Genomic DNA, 23,626 nt, shown 5'->3' with positions numbered 1-23,626 from the left:
AGTTTAATTAATACATTACAAAATGCCGGCTATGACTGCATGTTTGCAGCAATGCATTGTTCAGCCACAGCTTACTCTCAATTAATTAAAAAAAATAATCAGAAAAGCAGATGCTTATGTCAAACTGCCAGAAGTAGGCTAACCCTGGCCACATCAAAAAAATCCTACCTTACAGTGCTGCTTTATGTTTGCCCTTCTTAGTATGTGCGCTGTATGTGCAAGAATCAGGTCTTCTTTTATGCATCAGGTACAGTAAGTGCAGGGGCGGCTCTAGACATTTTGCTGCTCCAAGCACGGCGTCATGCCGCGGGGGGGCACTCTGCCGCTCGTCGGTCCTGTGGCTCCGATGGACCTTGCGCAGGCGTGCCGCTGAAGGCACCCTGCCTGCTGCCCTCCTGGTGACTGGAAGAGTGCCCCCCGTGGCATGCTGCCCCAAGCACGTGCTTGGCATGCTGGGGCCTCGAGCCACCCCTGAGTAAATGATCAGTGCAGCGCCTGGGCCCTGATCCATGGTGGTGGACTTTCTTAGCCCAACCAGAATCACATTTTATTGAATGGGGTTTGCACAGACCTAGTGCTCTGCATGTGCAGATCAAATTGTATTGCAGGATTGTGGCCAGAGGTAGTTAAAGGCAAATAGACAGAATAAGGAGTATCTGGAATCTTTAGGTTCCTTCTTGTGTTGTTTCTTAACTAATACAAGCACTGCTTCTGCAGTGCAGTATATTTGTCAGTGCCATTCGTTCAGGCTTTGAATGACATTTTAGTCCCACAGATGCCCATTGACTTCAATGAGGCCAGGATTTCATCCTTTATTCCAAATGGAGAACTGCATATTTACATGAATTTTCACCTTAATTATTATTTAATTTGTTAACTGGATGTGTAATAACCTTTAAGAATAATACAAATGAGATTATGACCTTTCTGAGCCCTCATCAGTAATGGTTATCTCTGTCTTGTTATTTATACAGAACACTGTGAGGGCTATGATGCATTTTTCACTAGTTATTATCAATTGTTTACATTGTAATAGTTGAACCATTGGTACTTTAGGGGAAAAAAACTGCAAAAAGAGTATGCATATTCCTTTCATTGGTTTAATATGGTTTTCTGCTCCTCACAATACATTAATGTAAAGATTAGCCACTATTCACAAAATTCAGCCTAATTCTAACTTTCTCTGAGCCCTTTTAAAACTTAATACCAAAACCATCCTGAAGCTACCAGCCAAAGGCAATGTATGTGCACAAAGAAAAGGAAGAACATCATCATAATAGACATTAGCCAGGTGGAATGTGTGCCTATATGGTGCATATAAAATGTTGATGCACAGTGATGTTCATATCAGCTCTCTCTATAAAACAGTCAAGGCATCTGCTCTAACCATCAATCAGGCTTTCCAAGCATTGTCTGGTGGTTAGAGCAGGTGCTTACTCTGTTCTGTTCTTCATGCACTGTGTGACCTTCGGTAAGAAACATAGGGTACACCTAAATTGCAGCTGGGAGTGAGCCTTCCAGCTTGGGTTGACTGATTTTCACTTGTGAGGCTCAAGCTAGTGTGATAAAATAACTCTGTGCATATTGCGACATTGGCAGATGTTTGGGCTAGCCACATGAGCCTGAACACATGGGGTTAGGTGGACTTGAGTTGGGGTGGTTAGCCTGAACCTCTGCTGGTGCTCCACATCCATGTTGGTATTCTTAGTGTTCCAGTGTGAGTCCTGATAGCATGAGGCTACGTGAGCTGGGAGGGTTGCTGCTTGCTGCAGTGTAGACATGCCTGTAAATTGAGCTTTTTAAAAGCACAAATAGGAGTTAGGCACCTACCTTTACTAGGTGACTTGTGACCATTTCTGTGCCTCAGTTTCTCCACCTGTAAAAATGGGTCTAATAGTATTCATCAACCTCACAGTAATGCTGAACATTGAAGTGAAAAAAAATCAGCACCTGACTACACACAGTGAGCTAGAGAGAACTGCAATGACTCAGGTACAGCTGTGTGGTAAATGACCTTTTGCTGGTGACTGAAATATTACTGAGTAGCAGGAACATTGAAGAAGGAAAAGATAAAAAGCTATCTATATAGAAAAAGCTTTTTATCTTCTTCTATATTCCATTTACTCAGGAAGGACCAACTTCAGATGAGGGACAGACAAATTGTCTGCTTTAATACAAAGAACATTCAATCAGAGCAGAGGGAGGGGAGAGTAGTAAACATCACACCACGTTTATTCTTGCATAAACTAACGTCCGCTAGATGTGACGTCTGAGGAGAATTAAATGATTACAGTTTTAAAGCTGGATTGAGAATAAGGTTAGGTTCATCTTGTGTCATTTCTTATTTTCGTGGCAGACTCTGAAAGAGGAACAAGATATCAGGATTTTAATACCCACTGCAACTGAGGAAAGCCAAGACTGTGAAATTCAGTGTTAACCTTTTTAATATTCTGCAGGCTAATTGTCTGTCCATTCCACCTTTTCCTCCCAGGTTAATGAAGTGGTTAACAGGGGAGAATAGGACTGGTTGGCCAATCACATTACAAAGCAAACTGAAAAGGTCAAAGTAATACAGTGTATTATCTTTCATGGACTATTCTGAAACGGAATCTCAGATCTCATCATGATGAATTGCAGTAAGAACAAAAAATGGTCCAATGTGATGTGTGCTGCTGACAATGACTGTAGTTAAAATGGGACTGTGTAAGACTGTAACCTACCGTTGCCCTATTTAAAAATTAAAGTTATGTGATCAGCCCAAGATTTAGTGTCTCACAAGATCCTATTCTTAATATAGCAGCGCCTATGACTTACATTGGTTTGTAATGATTGTATACTGCTGGGCGCTTTTCCAGTCTCTGCCACTGCCTTGCTGTAGGAAAGTCACTTCATTTCTCTATAGCATTTTAGAAGCTTGCAACTGGCATGGATTTTTTGATGTTTTTAACCTTCTAAAATGCTGTTTATTTTATGGTGTTAATATGGTTGTAATATAATAATACCTAGATGTCTACTTGGTTACAGGACCAGCCACTGTGCAAATACATGGTAGGGGGCTGTTCTTGTCCTGAAGAGTTTATAGGCTAAATAGACATCACAGATTAAAGGTGGGCGAAATGAAGGATTTATTATGCCCATTTTACACATTGGAAACTGAGGCATGGAGATTAAGTGATTTGCCCAAAGTCAGTCAGTAGCAGAGCCAGGAACATATCCCAGCCTTCCTGAGTCCCAGGGCTGTACGTTAACCACTGGATTATCAGTCTTTTGCTGTTTGCAGTGATCCTGTCCTGTATTTTAAAGTGTTTGTGCAATACCCCAGCAGCTTGCCAAATGGAAAGACTTTATAAATTATCAATGTGTAAAAGTTTACTATGGCAAATGTTTTGTTAATGTTGAACTGATGGGCAGATTGCAGTGCTAGCGATAGTTTTGGTTCATGATTAAAGTTAATAATAATTTTCTTAGTACCTGAAAGGGATAAAAAACCGTGCCCAGTGTTTAGAGCACAAACGTTGGTCTTCATATACAAGCTCTAACTTCAGCGGCAAGCAAAAAGACAGCAGGCACTGTTAGAGGGCTTGGATCTTTATATCAGTTTTTGAAATTGGTGCAATTGTTTTTTTCATTGGGCAGTTTTAAGTGACATCAGCTGCTTGAGGCCAGCGAACTCAGTTGTCAATAGGTCAGTCATTTTCATGACACAGGAGAAAGTGATACAGTAGGACAATAACCATTATTTTTTCACGAAATAGCCCTTCCAACACAAATAACCTAAAATTGGAAGCCTATGAGAAAAGTCCCAAATGTGCCCTCACTTACATGGCCGAAACTCCGATTGCACCCACAGACCAGAGAGTTTTTAATGCCATCTCCAAACAGGAGGACAAGAAGTTCGTAATAGCAAATAAGTTTGAAAATAATGAAAGACACCAAGTAGGTAATCACCAGATGCAGTGCCGCAGCACAGGAGATGACAGCATCGAGTGGTATGGCTAGAATTTACATTTGTAGTTATGCATGGTGAGGCAGGTGCAGTTTAATCTCATCCTTTAGCATCTATGTTGGCTGCTGCAGGCATAAGTGATTTCCCCAGGGTATGCCACTGAGTAATTGATCAGGTGTATTCGATGGTTCTTTCCACTGTTTTCTGAAATATCAGTGATTGGGTCTTGTGACAGGACAGGCAGGATACCACACTGACTGAGCCACAGGGCTGATTTGTTAGGGACAATCCTGCATTCCCAGAATAGACTATGTTGTGTAGACAGCCTCTTATATTCAAGGAGTTCCAAAGCGCATGGGAAAGTAATGAGCAAAATACTGCTGCAGCTGAGACTTCACTGTGTAGGGTAAAGACAACAGTAATTACACACGTAACTATAACTCACATACAGTCTTGGACACACTAGTGGGGTACGTGAGAACTTTTTTATGGGCCATCCCGCCTCTTTCTCCATGGCCGAGGTGAGTCGTTTTTCACATTTTATTTGCATTGTCCCACAGACTTCTTTCCCCGTGTGATAATTTTATAGCACAAGGCATCCTGCAGGGCACGAGACATGGCCTCTCGCAATGGTTCTCTACAGATCAACCTGAGTGCAAAATGTAGAGCAGTCCTTCCCCATCTGGACATCAAACATCTGCTCCTGAAAATGAGCTGCAATATCTTGCTTCTCCCCCACATCGCTGCACACCCCACACTAGGTGTCTCATAGCGGGTCTGTGATCGGAACCATACCAGAGCAATCCGATTTCTAATACTGGCCAGGAAACTGTTTTCTACAGCATCAACAACATGTCTTCCTTGCCCCAGGCTTTAGATTTTGTGTAATCATCTGTTTTCATTGCACGTTGTGCTTTACACCATACTAGGTAGAAATATTTGGGTTTGTATCCCATACTGCAGAATAAACAGAGTGATCAGTTATACCAATTTACACCAAATTTCCTGTCATCCTGACACTTTACCAAAATAGGATGTAATTAGCTTGTAACTTTCTGGTCCTTGGAGAGCTAGCTTTCCATTTTACCCTGCGACTGCTCATCAAAAATGGATGATTGCCATCACGTGTCATAAAATTCCAGCTGACAAAAATCTATCCTGTTGTACAATAACCCTGCTGCCATAGTAAAATAAGCCTTTATAGCTGTGTCCCACGAGTCTAAAATAGGCCTAGGTAGCGCAGATTATGTAGCTAGCAGTTGATCACATTTTCATTCTGCTAGAGCATTTCTTTGAATCATGGCTGTATATATCAAGCATTTATCCTGCTGTGAATATCACGGTTTTACTAGCATTTTGATGTAAGGTTCTTCAGTTTGTGTAAATCTCACTCCTCTCTGTGAGCCAGTGCTTTCCGCAAGGGCCTGGCAAGACTGTCACAAGCAGCTGAAGGGAATGGAAAAGCAGTAAGGGAGCAAACCCAATGGTGAAGTATTGGCTCCGAAGGAAAGCAATAGGAGTTTTGCCATTGACGTCCATGGAGCCAGGATTTCATCTGAAAAGCCCTGGAATAAAATTTTCAAAAGCACCTAAGGGTCTTAGGCTCAGCTCCTCAAAGGTATATAGGCTCCTGAGCATTCACAAAGGAACTCAGGTGTCACAGCTCTCACATAATTTATGTGGTGCCCTGACACCCCCATGGAATCCTCAGCCAAAAATTAGGCACCCAGGCTCCCTATACAATGCATGGGGACTCCAGAACGCAGACCTCCTAAGTGAGTGTGCTGTCTTCTCTCCAGCCTAATCAATATTTAAAAATTTTATAGACAGTGGAACCGTTCTAACGGGAGAGATTGAGTGAGCATGCAACCACCCCAGAATACCCACAACCCAGGGGTTAGGGCACTCATGTAGGCAGTGACCTGAGCCAGCTCAGGCAGAGGAGGTGGGGGTGCGCTAATCATTTGGGCTATTCAGTACAAAGGGAGGGCAGTACAAAGTGAGTTTGGTGTGCTGTGAGAACACCTGTTGGATCTTAGGTACTTAGGCCCAGGTTCTCAAAGGTATTTAGGTGCCTAACTCCTACCCTGCTGGAATCCAGGAGGACCTGGGCCTTTGGTCTTGTAATGCTGAGCAGAGCAATGCCTAAATACCTTTAAAAATCTGCACCCTAGAGTCTGCTTTCTGAGGCGCATGGCATCCATTAATTTCAAATGGATTTTCAATTGGATGCTTAGCACTTCTGCAAACCAGGACCCTGACACTGGGCACCTGAAAAAGGAGGTTTCCCCTGTTTCTAAACCACCTTTGTAGCACGTGGGCCTGTAAGTGTAAAGCTTGCTGGCCTTATTGTATGTCAACTGGACTGCATGCAGAGGGGGTGCGTGTGCGTGCTCGCGTGTGTGCGTGCTCTCCCAGAATAAAACCCACTCGCCTTTATTCTCTACTAAAAGGAGAAAGTGGGAAAGATGCAGCAATGGCTCTTTCTCCACCATCTTTAAATAAACAACACAATTTTGAATAAGACTCTCTCAGGCCCAGCTTCCTACAAACATTTATTCCTGCCAGCTGAGACTAATGAAGTGCACGAGTTCCTTGCTAAGGATGAGCTATTGTGAGGGGAGACCTCATTAATTTGAAGGCAGGCCTTTGTTGTCCCAACTGTCTAAACTTCCACGGTATTAATGTCCTTGCTGCTGTCCTCGACATGTCTTGGAGGGCTGAAGGAGGAGGAGGGGATAGTATCATACATCCCCAGAGACTAGGACTGCTGTACACTTTGAAGCCTCTTCATTTTCATTTTCTGCCTCCTGGCTGTTCTGAGCTTTTTGGTCTTTAAGAAGCTGTCTTCTAAGTGATATAAGAAGTCTTCAATTATTCCAACCTGCAAATAGAAATAAATAAATGTCAAAGGTCTGTTTCCCTCTGCAAATAAACACAAAAAGCTTCTTATCAATTAGGTTTGGTCTCTCAAAAAAAAATTATTCTTCTTCGAGTGCTTGCTCATATCCATTCCAGTTAGGGTGTGCGCATGCCGCGTGCACGTTCGTCGGAATATTTTTACCCTAGCAACACTCGGTGGGTTGGCTGGGCACTCCCTGGAGCCATGGCGCTGGATATATACACCTGCCGACCCAACCGCCCCTCAGTGCCTTCTTACAGCCAGTGTCGGTCGTTGGAACAGTGGAGTGCGGTTTTACTGACCTCCACCTCCCTAGCTACTCATAGTTCTCTAGTTATTTTGTATATAGTTCAAAGTTATATAGTGAATTTTTATTGTTAATAGTTAGTGTATAGTTAAGAGGGGTTCGGGGATTAGCCCCTTCCCCACACCCGGTGCCGGGGCCCATGCCCGGTTCATCGGGTTTCAAACCATGCTCGGCCTGTCATAAGCCGATGCCGACAGGAGATCCACACGACTCCTGCCTTAAGTGCCTTGGGGAATCTCACCTGACAGATAAGTGTCGCATTTGCAAGGCTTTTAAGCCGAGAAAAAAAGGAGTGAGACTTTTGACTAAAGCAGCTCCTCATGGAGGCGGCTCTTACCCCTCCGCCTTCGGCACCAAGCGCTGGTCAATCAGCGGGCAGAAGCACCTCCTCGGCACCAGACCACGCCTGTACTGCCAATGCCTCTCCGCTCCGGCTGTTGCCAGCACCGAAGTCAACTCGGCACCGCTCCCTCTCCCCGAGGTAGAGAAAGCCTAAGACTCCTGCTGCTTCCGTGCCACCTGCACCGCAGCCAGAGAGCTCGGCTAAGTCAGATCGCCCGGCACTGACACCTGCTGCGGCACTGACAACGTCGGCACCGTCGATTCCGGTCCCACAAGGGCTGTCGAGTCCAATGCCCGTCAGCTCCCCGGCGTGAGCCGTGGCTGAGCTTATTGTTCCATCCACACTGGAGACATTCTCAATGGCGAGGGATCTGATTGCCATGATAGAGTCGACGCTGCCTCAACCCCCAGCACCGCCAGTGCAGGTAATACGGTCTATCGGCAAGCCTGCCTTGATAAGACCATCCTCTGTCGGCACAGAAGAGCGGCACCGTTCATGACCATGGTCCCGCAGACGTTCCAGGTCCCGTCAGCGATCCCGCTCCCGATGCTGCTCACAGTCCCAGCACCGTTCTCCCCCTTGGTACCAGTCGCACTCGCTGCACCAGTCAGTATCCCGTTCGCCGGCCCGCTACTCTCGGCACCGTTCCAGCTCCCTGCACTGCTCCAGGCACGGTGACTCCTGTAGCCACTCCCGACGTCGAGCCTCGACATCTCGGTCGACTTCCCGGCACCGCTCCGGTCGCAGGTCCCGATCTCGTTCCCGGTCCTGGTATGCCTCCCAGTACCGGTCCCCGGTGCTGAGTAGAGCAAGGTCCGCTACAGACAGAGACTCTGCCCAGGGCTTTTCAGCACCTCCATGGCCATCCAGACACGCATCAGTGTCGTCCCACGCGAACAGCTCTTATGCTCAGGACCGTGATTCTGATGTGCCCACTAGAGTCTTCCAAGAGACCCAGGCTGAGGACCAAGGATCCCACCAGTGGTCTTTCTGGACACCTTGGGCGTACCACCAGGCCCAAGGTGTACCAGTAGTTCCGTCCCGCTCTGTCTCATCAGAGCACCAAGTGCCAGAGGCGATGGTTAGCGTCCCCCTCCAACTGCTGCGGAGGAAGCCCCAGTTCAACCACTGGACTCCAGGTTCCACTGGAGCAGGAGGTCGCCCAAGAGCAACAGGCCACAGAGGACCCGCTTGTCACTGGCATCTCCTCTTCCTCTTCTCCAGGTTAGGCGGTGGCAGGAACATCCTCCTCGGGCCCTCCTCCAATCGACATGAGAGCTTATCAGGACCTCCTAAGGAGGGTAGCACTCAATATGAACCTCCAGGTGGAGGAGGTCCTGGAGGTACAGGACCCGGTAGTGGACATTCTATCGGCGGATGCCCCCACTAGAGTGGCCCTACCGTTTATTTGGACCATCCAGGCGAATGCCGATACTATATGGCAGTCCCCAGCCTCTATCCCTCCTGCGGCCAGGGGAGTTGAGTGTAAATATATGGTGCCCTCTAAAGGGTACGAGTACTTGTATGTCCATTCTCCTCCCTGCTCACATCCAGTCCGTTAATGAGAGGCAACACCATGGCCAGCAGGCACCAGCCTCGAAATCCAAGGAGGCTAGGCGAATGGACCTACTTGGCCGCAAGATATACTCGGCAGGGGCCCTACAGCTCCAGGTGGCAAATCAACAAGCCTTGCTTAACCGCTATAATTATAACACCTGGGTGGCAGTGGATAAGTTTACGGAGCTTCTCCCTCAGGACTCCCACTAAGAGTTTGCTGCCCTCTTGGAGGAAGGGAAAAAGGTGGTCAGAACTTCCCTCCAGGTCTCGTTGGATACAGCAGACTCAGCAGCCAGGACTCTGGCCTCGGGTGTTGCCATGAGGTGCATCTCATGGCTTCAGGTTTCAAACCTCCCACCGGAGCTGCAGTATGCCATTCAGGACTTGCCATATGATGGTAAAGGCCTCTTCTCGGAAAAGACTGACCCCAGGCTGGAAAGCCTGAAGGACAACAGGGTCATAATGCACTCTCTCGGCATGCATACACCGGTGACCCAACGCAGGCCTTTCCTTCCCCAGCCTCACCGCCCATACTCTCTGCCTAGACAAAGACAGGACTTTGGCAGACAGCAGACGACCATCAGGACTCCAAGGGGGCCAAAATCAAGGTCCCTCGAAACCACCGCCGTGACCAAAGACGAACTTTTGAAGGTGCGCCTGACGGCAGCGTACCAGTTACAGGCCAGGATCTCTCTCCTCCCTTCTCCAACCATCTCTCCTACTTCCTCCTGGCGTGTCCCAGTTAACTTCAGATTGCTGGGTCCTACGCACGGTGGAGTATGGGTACCACCTCCAATTTATTTCAACCCCGCCCTCCCACCCTCCAACCCTGTCCCTCTTCACGGACCGCTCTCATGAGCAATTCCTCTTACAAGAGGTGCAGACGCTCCTCGCCATAGGAGCTATAGAGGAGGTACCGATGGACGAAAGGTGCAAGGGGTTTTACTCCCGTTATTTCCTAATCCCCAAGTCGAAGGGAGGTCTCAGACCTATCCTAGACCTGCGAGGACTCAACCAGTTTATGATAAAGTTGAAGTTCCGCATGGTATCCCTGGGGACCATTATCCCGTCCTTGGATCCTGGAGACTGGTATACTGCCCTCGATATGAAGGACGCGTACTTTCACATTGCCATCTTTCCTCCGCACAGGAGATACCTCTGCTTTGGAGCCAACCATCAGCACTTCCAGTTTATGGTCCTGCTGTTTGGCCTTTCTACAGCCCCAAGGGTATTTACAAAGTGTATGGCTGCAGTCACCGCCTACCTCTGCCGACGTCGGATACACGTTTTTCCGTATCTGGACGATTGGCTCATCCAAGGGGCCTCCGAGACACAAGTCACTCAGCACGTTGGCATCGTCAAGGACCTATTCACACGCCTAGGCCTGATGATCAATATAGAAAAATCCACTCTGGTTCCTACACAGCGGTTAGACTTCATAGGAGATATCCTGGACTCAATCTAGCCAGAGCATGCTTACCACAGCTGCGGTTTCAGGCGATGGCAGCAATCATCTGAGGTCTACAGAATTTCCCGACGACCTTGGCTCGCACTTGTCTCGGTCTCCTGGGTCACATGGCTGCCTGCACATTTGTAACCAAACACGCCAGGCTCCACCTCCGTCCTCTCCAAGTTTGGCTCAACTCGGTATACTGCCCGGGCAGGGACCCAATAGACACGATAGTCACCATTCCTCCGAGCACCCTAGGCTCCCTAAAATGGTGGCTAACTCCCTTCCTGGTGCATGCAGGGATGCCGTTCCATCCGCCCCAACACTCAATGTCCCTGATGATGGACGCATCATCTCTCGGCTGGGGTGCTCACCTCGGTTACCTTTGTACTCAAGGCCTTTGGTCATCTCAGGAGCTGGCATTACACATAAATGTCCGAGAACTGAGAGCAGTCTGCCTGGCGTGCCAGGTGTTCCAGCAACAGTTGCGAGGCCGTTGTGTCTCAGTGTTTACAGACAACACAACGGCCATGTACTACATAAACAAACAGGGAGGGACACGGTCCTCCCCCCTTTGTCAGGAGCCCATCCAACTCTGGGACTTTTGCATAGCCCACTCGATAGATCTGGTAGTGTCCTTTCTCCCAGGTGTTTGGAACACTCTGGTGGATCGACTCAGCAGGTCTTTCCTGTCTCACGAGTGGTCGATCTGCCCGGACGTTATGCATTCTGTTTTCCAGAAGTGGGGATTTCCCCACATAGACCTGTTCGCTTCCTGCAAGAACAGGAAATGCCAGATGTTCTGCTCCTTCCAAGGTCTCTCCCCGGGATCAATCTTGGACGCTTTCCTGCTGCCGTGGAAGAGCCAACTCCTTTATGCCTTCCCACTTTTCCTGCTGGTTCACAAGGTCCTGCTGAAGCTCCGCAGGGACAGAACGCGCATCATCATGATCTCTCTAGCGTGGCCCAGGCAGCACTGGTACACCACGTTGCTCGACCTGTCGATAGCCAACCCAATTACCGTGCCACTCCACCCAGACCTCATAACTCAGGACCACGGCAGGCTTTGCCACCAGGACCTGCAGGCTCTTCACCTCACAGCGTGGCTGCTGCGTGGCTAAACCAATCAGTTACGTTGCTCTGAATCAGTACAAGAAGTTCTCCTGGGTAGCAGGAAGCCTTCCACCTGGTCAACGTATCTGGCCAAGTGGAAGCGTTTCTCCTGCTGGTGCGAAACGCTTAATCTTACTCCCACTGAGGTCTCAATCCCCTCTATTTTGGACTACCTCTGGTAGCAGGGCCTAGCAGTATCATCACTGAAGGTACACTTGGCAGCCATCTCAACCTTCCACCTAGGTGAAGGTGGTCGTTCCGTGTTCTCACACCCTATGGTTTTGAGGTTCCTCAAGGGCTTGAAGAGCTCAAACCCGCAAGTACGCTACCCAGCCCCAACCAGGGACCTCAACCTGGTTTTAACCAGACTTATGTCTCTCCCATTCGAGCCGTTAGCAACCTGCTCACTACTATACCTGTCTTGGAAGACAGCTTTCCTCGTAGCCATTACATTGGCTAGATGAGACTCCAAGCTTAGGGCTCTTACGGTGGATCCGCCGTACACTGTGTTCCACAAGGACAAGATGCAGTTGCGACCACACCCGGCATTCCTCCCTAAGGTGGTTTTGGCCTTTCATGTTAACCAGGACATCTTTCTCCCTGTCTTCTTCCTGAAATCACACTCAACATGACGGGAGCAACAATTGCACTCCCTGGACGTCCGTAGAGCGCTCACATTTTATATTGAGCGGATAAAACTGTTTCGTAAAATGCCCCAACTCTTTGTCACGGTAGCAGACCGAATGAAAGGTCTAAGTGTTTCCTCTCAGAGGATCTCATCTTGGGTGATGGCGTGCATCCGCACTTGTTATGATTTGGCTCATATTTCCCCAAGCCACATCGCTGCGCATTCTACCAGAGCTCAGGCTTCATCTGCCGCCTTCCTGGCTCGTGTACCTATCCAGGAGATATGTCGCGCAGCTACCTGGTCCTCGGTCCACACCTTTGCTTCGCATTATGCTCTGGTTCAACAGTCCAGAGATGATGCAGCCTTTGGCTCAGCAGTTCTGCATTCAGCCACATCTCACTCTGACCCCACCGCCTAGGTAAGGCTTGGGAATCACCTAACTGGAATGGATATGAGCAAGCACTCGAAGAAGAAAAGACGGTTACTCGCCTTTGTAACTGTTGTTCTTCGAGATGTGTTGCTCATATCCATTCCAAACCCACCCTCCTTCCCCACTGTCAGAGTAGCCGGCAAGAAGAAACTGAGGGCCGGTTGGGTTGGCAGGGGTATATATCCGGCACCATGGCGGTGCCACTCCAGGGGGCGCCCAGCCGACCCACCGAGTGTTGCTAGGGTAAAAAGTCTTCTGATGAACGTGCACGCAGCGCGCACACACCTAACTGGAATGGATATGAGCAACACATCTCGAAGAACAACAGTTACAAAGGTGAGTAACCGTCTTTTTCACTGGGTTCTGCACACTGGAAATAGGAATTTATCACAGCCCTGTCTTTTAATGGCATTGAAAAACAGTCCCTCTAAAAGAAGGCATGATGAGGAAATTAATCTCAAGCAAATTTTTCTGATAAGGAAAGAATGACAAAAGAGAACAGAGGCGGCTGGCATTTATATGCTGAAAGTCAGCACAGGGAGAAAAATGAGTAGTCCACATTGCCATGGCAAGAGTCATTTTTCTATTAAATCTAAATGAAGTTCTGAATAAATACATTTTCCCATGAAATATCATTCACCAGAGGATAGTAAAAGACTAAAGGATGCAAAACAATAATTCCTGACGATACCATCGGTCTCCTCCTAGAATAAAATCAAAATTATTCTAATAAATGGCACATTCAGATACACACACTTTTTTCCTGTCAACACCAGCTTTAAAACAATCTAAAACAGCATATGCAAAATGTGGCTGTCTACAGGTGTTCTGTAAATACTGATGCATACGTATTTATATGGTTCTCCATACCCATCGGTTAGGTTTATTCAGCTCCATTGCATGCTCTGAAATGGGCTGCATTCTCATAAGGGGAACAGGCTTTTGATGAGTTTGCACTTAATTACATACAAACTCATTTCATAGTGCCCTATTTCTATAAGCATCTAGAGAAGCAAGCTTCCAATTGCATTCTAAGATGCATACTTAAAAAAAAAAAGGCTTAATCTATCAGCCTGACACACATTCAGTGGAGCATTGCTTTTGTCATAACAGTACAGCTGACTACAAACTAAGCTTACTACTATACTCACAGATTGGGGCCAGGTTCTGCTTGCACATGCCTATAATATTAGTGAGGCAGCGGCTGTTACTGGGCTCCTGATCTTCGACTCTAAGCAGCTCCACTACGCCCTGGTTGTACCTGGTGCGTATGCATACATGGGGGGCCATGGTGGTTGGTGCATGTAAAGCTAATGCAGGTCATGCACAGTGACTCAGGGTTTTTCCTACACTGTCCCTCTCAGGCTTTTGCTGTAGAAGGCCCTCAGTACAGCCTCTGACTTTTGGAGCACCCCCCCCCCCCGCCGCAGTGTACAGCTTTTCAGTGGGGCACTTATAGCCAGCACCTTGCTAGAGAGCCACTTGAAACTCCTGCATGGGTATATTTTCCCAGCTAGCTTAGGAAACCTGGTTCGTGTTCAGTTGTGGCATTTCACCCACGTGTGGCTGAGCGCTCTGGCACAGTAGCATCTACAGGTGCCCACCAGGACTGTAACAAGCAAGCGCGTGATGGTTTCTGCCCCGAAGAGCTTACAGGCCAGTCTAAAGAGATAATTAGTGTGTGAACGGAAACATTATTATCCCCATTTTAAAAAAGCCGACCCTCTCTGACCCCCAATGGCTCCTAGGTATGAAATGGCCTACCCAATATCCCATAGGAAGGTGCAGCAGAGATGGGACTTGACTTCCACAATCCCATGCTTTAGCTGCAAGACTAGCCTCCCACCCAAGGTTAGATTAAAAGGCAACTTCATTTTTTTAATGAAATCACTCTTTTATTTTGGCCAAGCAAACACCTTGGGGGCATGGCTCCCATTGTTTCCCCTTCATGCCAGCATTTCCTAAACCTTGTCCATAACAGGTTATGGGGAGTGGTGGTGATGAGGGGTTTCTCCTCTCTGTTCTTGAGACGTAATAAACCAGTGCAGCACTGATTCCATGGTTTATAATGTCCCCAGAAATCCCTGGATTATTTTCATAGATCAAATCACAACCTGTCTACTATTGGATGCATTTTATATTTATAACACACCTCTCAGAGCAAGAGCCCAGCCCTCAAAATGGCATAGCAAGGGGTGGAGGACTAACCGTTGCTTATATAACAGCTGTGCTACTACTACAGTCGATGAGCTGATGATGTTATTTGCACAGCAGTGATGGCATTCAAATCATAGATGACTTACAATTAAAATGTACAGCCGTGAGCCAGAGCAAGATTTAAATTAGCACATGAACACATAGAAAATACTGTCCTTTGACAGCATGACAGGCAGTGGGGGCTAGTTTAGAATGGCTGTTAGGTGGTGGCACCGTTCAGTAGTGCTTATTCATGGTTCTAAGATTGCACATGTCATTTCGAAAGGTAAATTGGAGGCATAGTAAATGGAGCATATAGCTGTCACGTTGAAGGGCTATAGTCAGAAGGTGGCACGAAAGAGGTTACTGTCACAGAGTGGGCGTTTTATGGCTGCTGTAGAGAAAATGTTAGAAATAATTATAGCCAAACCATGACAATTGCTGATAGCTTACTACTGACAAGGGCAAATCCTGCAGTGATAGCACTAAGTCCTTCAGTCGTTACTCAGGCAACACTACCACTGAAGTCAAGACCTGCAGGATTTGGTCACAGACCTGACACTAGTCAATTATGTTAGTGATTCTTGGGTGACTCATTTCAGGCCTGGTCCTATGCCCAGTGGATCAGCCTTTCAGCTTCCATAGTAGGGGCAAAAAAACACTGTACACTTTACAGAGATGCTGCACATTCCACTGTGAAGTCAATGCCTGGACTGGGCCAATTAGGATTGTCCTATATAAGAAGCCTTTGACATCATGGGAGCCCAAACAGTGATGTCCCTTAATGCCTTCCCTGTTTGCAAGAGATGTACTTAACCTATACATCCAAATGTACAGTGTCTTGGATGGCCCTGTGCTAGGGTGCACATTCTGACGTGCTTGGTGACCTGAGAGTCCAGGAGGCCCATTTTCATTGATTGACCAGACAACTTGTATTACTACCTGTGCTTTGCTGTGTTGCTTCCACAGACTGCACCTCCCCACACTCTGCAGGCAGGTGCTTCCACCATATCTGCCTCTCAGTCGTACAGTGGAGCAGAAACCATTTCTACTCTGGATAAGCTTCCAAACAGCAGAATGCAGCCTATACTCATGTTATTTAGGCCAGTGACAGGAATGGGCCTTTCACTGAGGTGGCTCGCAGCTCTTCCCTTTCAGTTCCTAATCGCAGGTTGTACTTGGCTCTGTTTCTTCTCACTGGGTCACTACAGACAGGTCCCAGTAGACAGAGGAAACAGGGGAAAGACATTGCAGAAGGGAAAACAAAGAGAACAAGGGGAGAGATGGAAGAAACAGTGGCATATATACTTTGTAGCAAGCTAGACCTAAATTCTGCAGTAAAATTCCCTCCATTTTGCAGCACAGCTGCATGGCAGACTGCAAGTGCTGTGGCGGCTCTGGTTAAATATAAAAATTGAGGTTTTTAATGGAATGAAATATTAACTGATAGTGCAGTGTATTTCTTGTCAAATATCAGAGGGGTAGCTGTGTTAGTCAGGATCTGCAAAAGCGGCAAAGAGTTCTGTGGCATCTTATAGACTAACAGATGTATTGGAGCATGAGCTTTCGTGGGTGAATATTGATGAAGTGGGTATTCACAACATTTGTTAGTCTATAAGGTGCCACAGAACTCTTTGCTGTATTTCTTATATTATTTAACTTGATATTAAATTCAATTTATTTTATGTCACCCGTAAATTTTCTCTTGTGCTTCAGAGTCTTATATTGACAACACACTGGAGAAGTTGTCAGGTGTAGAAGTTGGAGGTCTTGGTAGCTGGATAGTGGAATGCTGGGGCATTTGATATTGAGAAAGGCACGAGAGGCAGTTTGGGATCCTGGGATACATACATTAACTACTGCAATGTTGCCTGTAAGTTATCCTAATTAAGTTTCATAGCTAATACCTTATTGAGATGCACAAGGAAGTCTATGCCCATCTCACAACTAATTTAACTTATGTTGTTTGCAGCCTCAGGAAGACAACAGTATCAGTTTCTGAGGGATTCACATGTATACACGTTTCTTTGTAGCCATAAGGAGTTTCTACTAAGGAAGTCAATGGAGTTCTGCTGGTTTTACGTGTAATTCTCTTCTTAGGGTATTTCTACACAGCCAAGAAAAACCTGTGGCTTGTGTGTGCCAGCTGAGTCAGACTTGGGCTGTGGGGCTGCTTCATTGCTATGTAGACTTCCGGGCTTGGGTTGGAATGAAGCTGTGGGACCCTCTCACCTCATTGGGGCCTGGAACCCAGCTCCAGGCACAGCCCAGACATCAACACAGCAATGAAATAGCCCTGCAGCCTGAATTGGATGGCATGGGCCAGCCATAGGGGTCTAGTTGCCTTGTAGATGTACCCTCAGATGCTGGTCTATAATTCTGCACGAAGAAATATAATGGCAGCAATATATAAGGTCCTGGGGATTTTACTGATATAGCGAAAAGCAACAGAGGCCAAACTGAGGAAAATTAAAAAAGAAAAGACAAAGAGGTAGAAAATACAGATGGACTGATAATCTGGGCGAAGAAGAGAGGGTGAAAGAGATACAGAAGAAATAAAGAATGGATCCAGAGTTGGGGAGGTTTTAAAAATGGGAAGTAGGACTGTGAGAATGTGGCAAAATTATACTGCAAAGGGATTAAGATTGTGAATGCCAGGATATAGGGAATCAGAGTCCTTCAAGAGGAGGCCTTTATTAAAGAAAAAAAGTTGCAAAGAGGCTTCTACCCAGCTTGAGTTTGAGTTTTGTTTCCCTTGTTTACCAGAGCCCGCACCCTATATGGAACTTTGTACTTCATATGGAGACAACTAGTGACTAAATGATATACTGCAAGTACATATCTTATTATGGACAGAAAACAGTTAATGGGATGTTAAAGGCTAATTTGCCCACCTGTAATGCTGTGAACTTCTTATTTTGGACATTTTGAGTTGATTACAGTTGCCACATTTGAGATGCAGAATAACCAGCCACTGGCCACCTGCAGTCCTCACCCTACTTCTTACCCTGTCCTTGTTGGCAAGCCTCGGGTCTGTCCTGTTTCCCAGTCCCCAGTGCAGACAGGAGTCACCCTAGTTTTGGTAGGGAGGACCTGGCCTGCAGAGCAGGACCTGGATGCTGGCCACATTCCCAGCCAGGTGACCTGCACGGTAGTTACAAGGTCACTGTGCAGCTCTGCATGCACATAGCTTACAGTGAACATTGGTACCAAACGACAAAACCGAGCAGCACAAAAACTGGTCAGGGCTGTTAACACCCAGGCAGGGGGCACCTAAATGGCACTGACAGTGAAAAGGATGGGGAAAACTTCAAAGCTGTGTACAGGACAGAGTGTGCCATCAAACCAGTAATCCACAGGCCTGGCGTTCCACTGATCAGAAAGTACCTTCTCTTCTCACTTTTGCTGGGACACAACCACGTACCTGAAGGATTTCCTTTTTCTCATCCCCCCGCCCTTTTTTTTTTTCTTCAATAAAGTGAATATAAATGGAATGATGGAAGCTCCATGCCTGCCTTTTTTCAGGGCCACACATAAAGGCATTTCCATTCTCACACATCTTGAAAAAGATGAAAGGTATAATTAATGCACTCTAAATGACCGGATGGGCTACAAATCAATTACTCTGCACTATGTGTTCATTCTGAATTCACAACAGAAAAGGCGATGGTCTATGGTTCATTTAACTACAAAGGCAAACAGCTCACATTTAACTAAAACGCTGTTACATTATTGTACAAAACTGTGCAGAAATTGTAAATGGTTAAATACTTTCAGCACATTTATTTAATATAGTTAATGCCAGGTTGCAATGCCAATATGGGGTACTTTGATAACAGAACATGATTTATTTGAAGACTGAACTGCAGACGTTCTTGTCAGTCAAGAAGAATATATGGTTTTTACTTTAGCTGGGAGTTTGATTCAGAAACATTTCATTGCATTCTTGAAAGTGACATTAAATAGAGCTCCATACAAAGATAAGGAACAAGATATGCTTGTTTGAAGTGATAAAGGTATTTTCAGTCCTGACCCTACCTATTTTACCAATAATAGCCTGCAAATAGCTTGAGGCTCGCCAGCAGAGTGGGGTAAGGTGGGTCAGTGACAGTGAATGGAAATGCAGGAGACAACTGTCAATGTTGCGCATCAGCTGGGAAAGTGCCCCCCCTTAGGGAGTTGTAACAGATCCTCGGTACACCACTCTGCTGGTCCCTGGTTCAAGCCTATTCTCTGGGGCAGCTTGTTTGCTTAGAGAGAGGGGAGATATAATTGGCTGCATGTGGGCCAGCTGTGCCCACCTTACTTATACCTTGTAATGGCTAGTTTTGGATATCTACACTTAGCCACCAAGTGCCACAATATAGGTCTACCTCATGTATGTGAGAGACCTGTATAGTCCCTGCTACAGTCACTCCGTGTGTCTTGAATACCATTAGCAGGTGGATCATGAACATTCCAGTTATTATGCTGATTTATCTGGAGGGACCATAAGAGGGATAAGAATGATGTTGCATCTGTTTGGCCATGGTGCCCTTATTACTACTGCCAGACTCTCCTGGTGTCTCATGTGGCTGCCTGCACTCAGTACTCACCCATCCTTTTAACTCCACAATCCCGTGAGCACACAGTAACTGGGTGTGGAGCTGCCAGAGACATCCTAAGTCTCTCTTGTGCTTTTGATATGCAACTTAGCTCAGTGGTTTGTGCAGTAGCCTGCTTAAACCCAGGATTGTAAGTTCAATCCTGGATGGGGCCATTTAGGGATCTGGGGTAAAAATCTGTCTGAGGATTGGTCCTGCTTTGAGAAGAGAGGTAGATTAAATGATCTCCTGAGGTCCCTTCCAACCCTAATAATCTATGATTCTAACTTCACTGGAGCAGGGAAAGGGACACCATGTGGCACAGGCTCTTTCAGCATTGCCATGGTTTTTTTTTTGAAAGACTACTTTTTCTTCTTCTGGTAGTGCTTGCTTCACATATACATTACTAGTATTCTCAAAGAGAGCCCAACTGCATGGAGTTTTTATGCACACAGAGCTATTCTTCATTGGGACAAGGACACTTTGCATAGTCTTCCTTAAACACACAACATACACCAAACAGGATGATAGGGCCCAAGATGTATTATATAGCTATAATCCATAGTCCAGGTTGTTTTCATCCAAGTCCTGAAGACTCACAGATGTCACTAAACTTGTTACTGTTACATATAATTGCTGCAGAGGGATTGCCCTGAGGCACAGACATCGATGATCAGAGATTTTCTTCTTTGACAGGGTAACGGGTTTGGTGGATGTGGAATGTGCTAGACATAATATATCTGGACTTTAGCAATGCTTTTGACACAGTCCCACATGAGAGTCTGATAAGTAAGCTGGCGAAATATGGACTCGGTGGAACTACCATTAAGTGAATACATAATTAGTTAAACAAACACAAGCAAAGAGTAGCTATTAACAGAATGATGTTAGATTGGAAGGAGGTCTCAATTGGGTGTTCCATAGTGATCTGTTCTGGGTCTCTTGTTATTTAACATCTTTATTAATGACTGGATGTAGGAATAGAGAGCATACTGATGAAATCTGCAGATGACATAAAGTTAATGGTGGGGTTGCAAACACTTTGGAGGATAGGATCTTGCTAAACTGGAGAACTGGGCAATAGACAACACAAGGAAATTCAACAGAGACAAATACTACATATAGCTAAGAAAAACCAAATGCACAAATACAGAATGGGGGATAACTGGCTTGGCAACGGCACTGCTGAGAAGGATCTGGGTGTTGTGGTGGATCACAACCTCAACATGTGATGCTACTGCAAAAAAGCAAATGCGATTTCAGGTTGCATTAACAGAGGCATAGCATGCAATTCACAGGCACTGATAGTACCGCTCTACTTAGTGCTGGTTAGGCCTCAGCTGTGTCCAGTTCTGGTCACCAATGTATAGAAAGGATGCAGCAAAACTGGAAAGGATCCACAGGAGAGTGACAAAGTTTGAATGGAGAGACTGCAAGCCATAGGAGCAAAGGCTGAAGGAACTGGGTATGTTTAGTTTGGAAAAGAGGAGATTAAGGGGGAATATGATAGCTGTCTTCAGATACTTGAAAGGCTGCTATAAAAAGGATGGAGAAAAGTTGTTCTCTCTTGCCAGAAAGGGCAGGCCAAGAGGCAGTGGGTTCAAACTACATTACAGCAGATTTAGATTAAATAGGAAAAACTTCACTGTAAGAACAGGAGGCCAATGGAGCAGACTGCCTAAGGAGGTTGTGGAAGCTCCTTCACTGGAGGTGAAAAGGAGGCTGGATAGCCATCTGGTTTGGATGGTTTAGACCCAAAAAAGCCTTCATCTTGGCAGGGGGTTAGACGAGATGGCCCTTGCGGTCCCTTCTCACCCTATGGTTCTATGATTGCCAGGAAGATGTTGATTTATCCAGTACTCAGGAAAGCAGTTTTGGTCACAAAATTGCCAGAATGCACACGTACCTTTTAAAAGGGCAGCACGACAACTTCACCGATCTGAGCAGGAATATCTACCATCCGCCATGATAGCTGCTAAAGCAGATCAAAGGCTTTGCAAAAGCAGAAGATGCAGGAGGCAATATTCCATGAGGGCAAACCAGTAGAGGAAAAGTATTTACTTTATTTGGAGAAAAATTAGCTAGATATGTAACAAGCCATGGTAAAGTTTTCAAAAGCACCTAAGTCACTCAGGAGCCTATGTCCCAGTTTCCCAGTTGCCTAAATGCCATTGAACAAATTAATGGGAATTAGGCCCCTGGTGGGGGCCAGACCTTTAAATATACCTAGGTGCCTATTGGCATTTTCAAAAGTACCTCACAGGGCCTCTCTCTCACAGATATCAATGGAACTTAGGTATCTAGTGCGATTATCAAAAGTGCTGCGGCATCTATCTGCATCTCTAGGTGCTTAAATGCCTTCAGAAACCTAACCCTAAGTGGTGCATCTACTCTTGAAAATCTTATCTAAGAGCCATAAATTACATGTACTGGCAAAATAAATCTTAAAACATTTGTATTTATTTCTATTCCTTAGGAACCACTGGTATTAGGAGGCAATATGCTGCCTTTAAACGTCGTCTCAACATCTTCCTCCTTCATACCTTTATTTTACATTCAGGCTTATCCAGCTTCTACAGCACCTCAGTGTAATGAAGATAGACAGTAAAACTCTATAGAAAGGGGTCTTAGAGAGAGGCTAGTGAGATTTATATATGAAGCACAGGAGTAAGAGCTGAGAGGAATAGCCAGTAAAAGTGATGAGCAGAAATCTTTGCAGATTTTATTAAAAAAGTAAGTGATCTGGTTTGCACAGGTTCTGGGAGCAAAGGGTGCTCGTTACCTGGAAGAAACTCTGGCCATAGAAATGCATGATTTTCCTTCCTGTAGTACATCTGGCTGTGCATGTTTGAAGTGCATAGCTGCAACAAGAATGCTCTTTTTTGGGGACAGCACAGTAACGCACTATGACAGATATGGCTATACGCTGCAATGTCCTGGACAAACCTTATTGAAATACAATAAACCTTACTGAATTAAATTAAACCTTTCTGAATTAAGTTACCTTACTGAATTAAATTTAAGTATCTTAGGAGTTCATTGTATGAAAAATGCAAATGTTTATGTATCATTGTTGGATTGTATGCAAAATGTCTCTAGGTGGGGGTGACATGACTAATATAAACCCTGGGAGTGCTATGAGCTTCAAAAGAACTATTTGAAACAATGCATCAGACAAGAATTAACTTTAAAGTTCAGTAGGTTTCCCAGGAAATCACTAAGGGGAAGTAAATGCAAATATACTTCTCTGATTATGCAAGAACTCAGCTTTTTGAAGATTTGTCCTGAGGAAGGGACCTGTGTCTGCTGATCACCTGTTATGCAAGGACAAGATCAGAGGTCCAAACTAAAAGAGTGAGTTATAGATTCAGGGTGTTCTTGTTCTGGGAAAAAGGTGTGATGAACTTGTAACTACAGAAAACCCCCGTGGTGCAATTAGGACTAACTCCTATAAAAGCCCCTACTGGAGTTGGGGTGATTTCTGGTGAGCTTATTAGCATGTGTGTTTTAGATATGTTTTCTCTGTAATGCTTTCACCTTAACAATTGATGTGCTTGCTTAGGAAAAAGCTGTATGGTAGTTTATTTATAGCCTCTGAGGGGCTGCCTTGCCAGAGGATGTTGTGAAGGCCAACACTATAACAGGGTTAAAAAAAGAACTAGATAAATTCATGGAGGATGGATCACTTGATGATTACCTCTTCTGTTCATTCCCTCTGGGGCACCTGGCTTTGGCCACTGTCAGAACACAGGATTCTGGGCTACAGGGACTTTTGGTCTGACCCCATGTGGCCATTCTCATGTTCTTATGTTATGTTCTTATGAGAAGAAAGCAAAGCAGGCCTGCTTAGGCAGCCTGACTTGCTGAGGAATTCACAATGCAGACAGGAAATGGTACAGCTTGGAAAAACCCAGAAGCAGTGATGGCTGAAGAGCCAGGAGCCTACGTGTAGGTGCCTTGCTGACCACTTAGGGGGAATACAGGTGCAGTTGCCCTGAAGTGTGACATACGCAATACTTATAACTACTGTGTCCAGATCCAAAACACTTGCTTACAATTGTTTGACAACTTCGTCTAAAAGATTGTGCAATTTGTTCCTTGGACCAACTTCCAGGAGTGGCCACAATTTTGGATGCTGATGCAGAAGATAAATACAATGTTTCTCTTTCCT

General features: G+C 45.8%; 1 protein-coding gene across 1 annotated transcript in view; it reads right to left on the bottom strand.

Annotated features, from left to right (window-relative positions):
• Positions 1–6,451: 6,451 nt before the first annotated feature.
• Positions 6,452–23,626, bottom strand: part of SPATA16 (spermatogenesis associated 16) — a 121,100-nt gene continuing 103,925 nt past the window's right edge. The window contains exon 10 of the mRNA XM_030575458.1: positions 6,452–6,830. Within this exon, the coding sequence (XP_030431318.1) occupies positions 6,708–6,830 (123 nt within the window). The 3' untranslated portion in view covers positions 6,452–6,707. The remainder of the gene's footprint in view (positions 6,831–23,626) is intronic.

The sequence above is a fragment of the Gopherus evgoodei genome, chromosome 9 (assembly GCF_007399415.2).
Source record: "Gopherus evgoodei ecotype Sinaloan lineage chromosome 9, rGopEvg1_v1.p, whole genome shotgun sequence".
Classification (NCBI taxonomy): Eukaryota; Metazoa; Chordata; order Testudines; family Testudinidae; genus Gopherus; species Gopherus evgoodei.
This window is presented reverse-complemented; position numbering and strand designations above follow the sequence as displayed.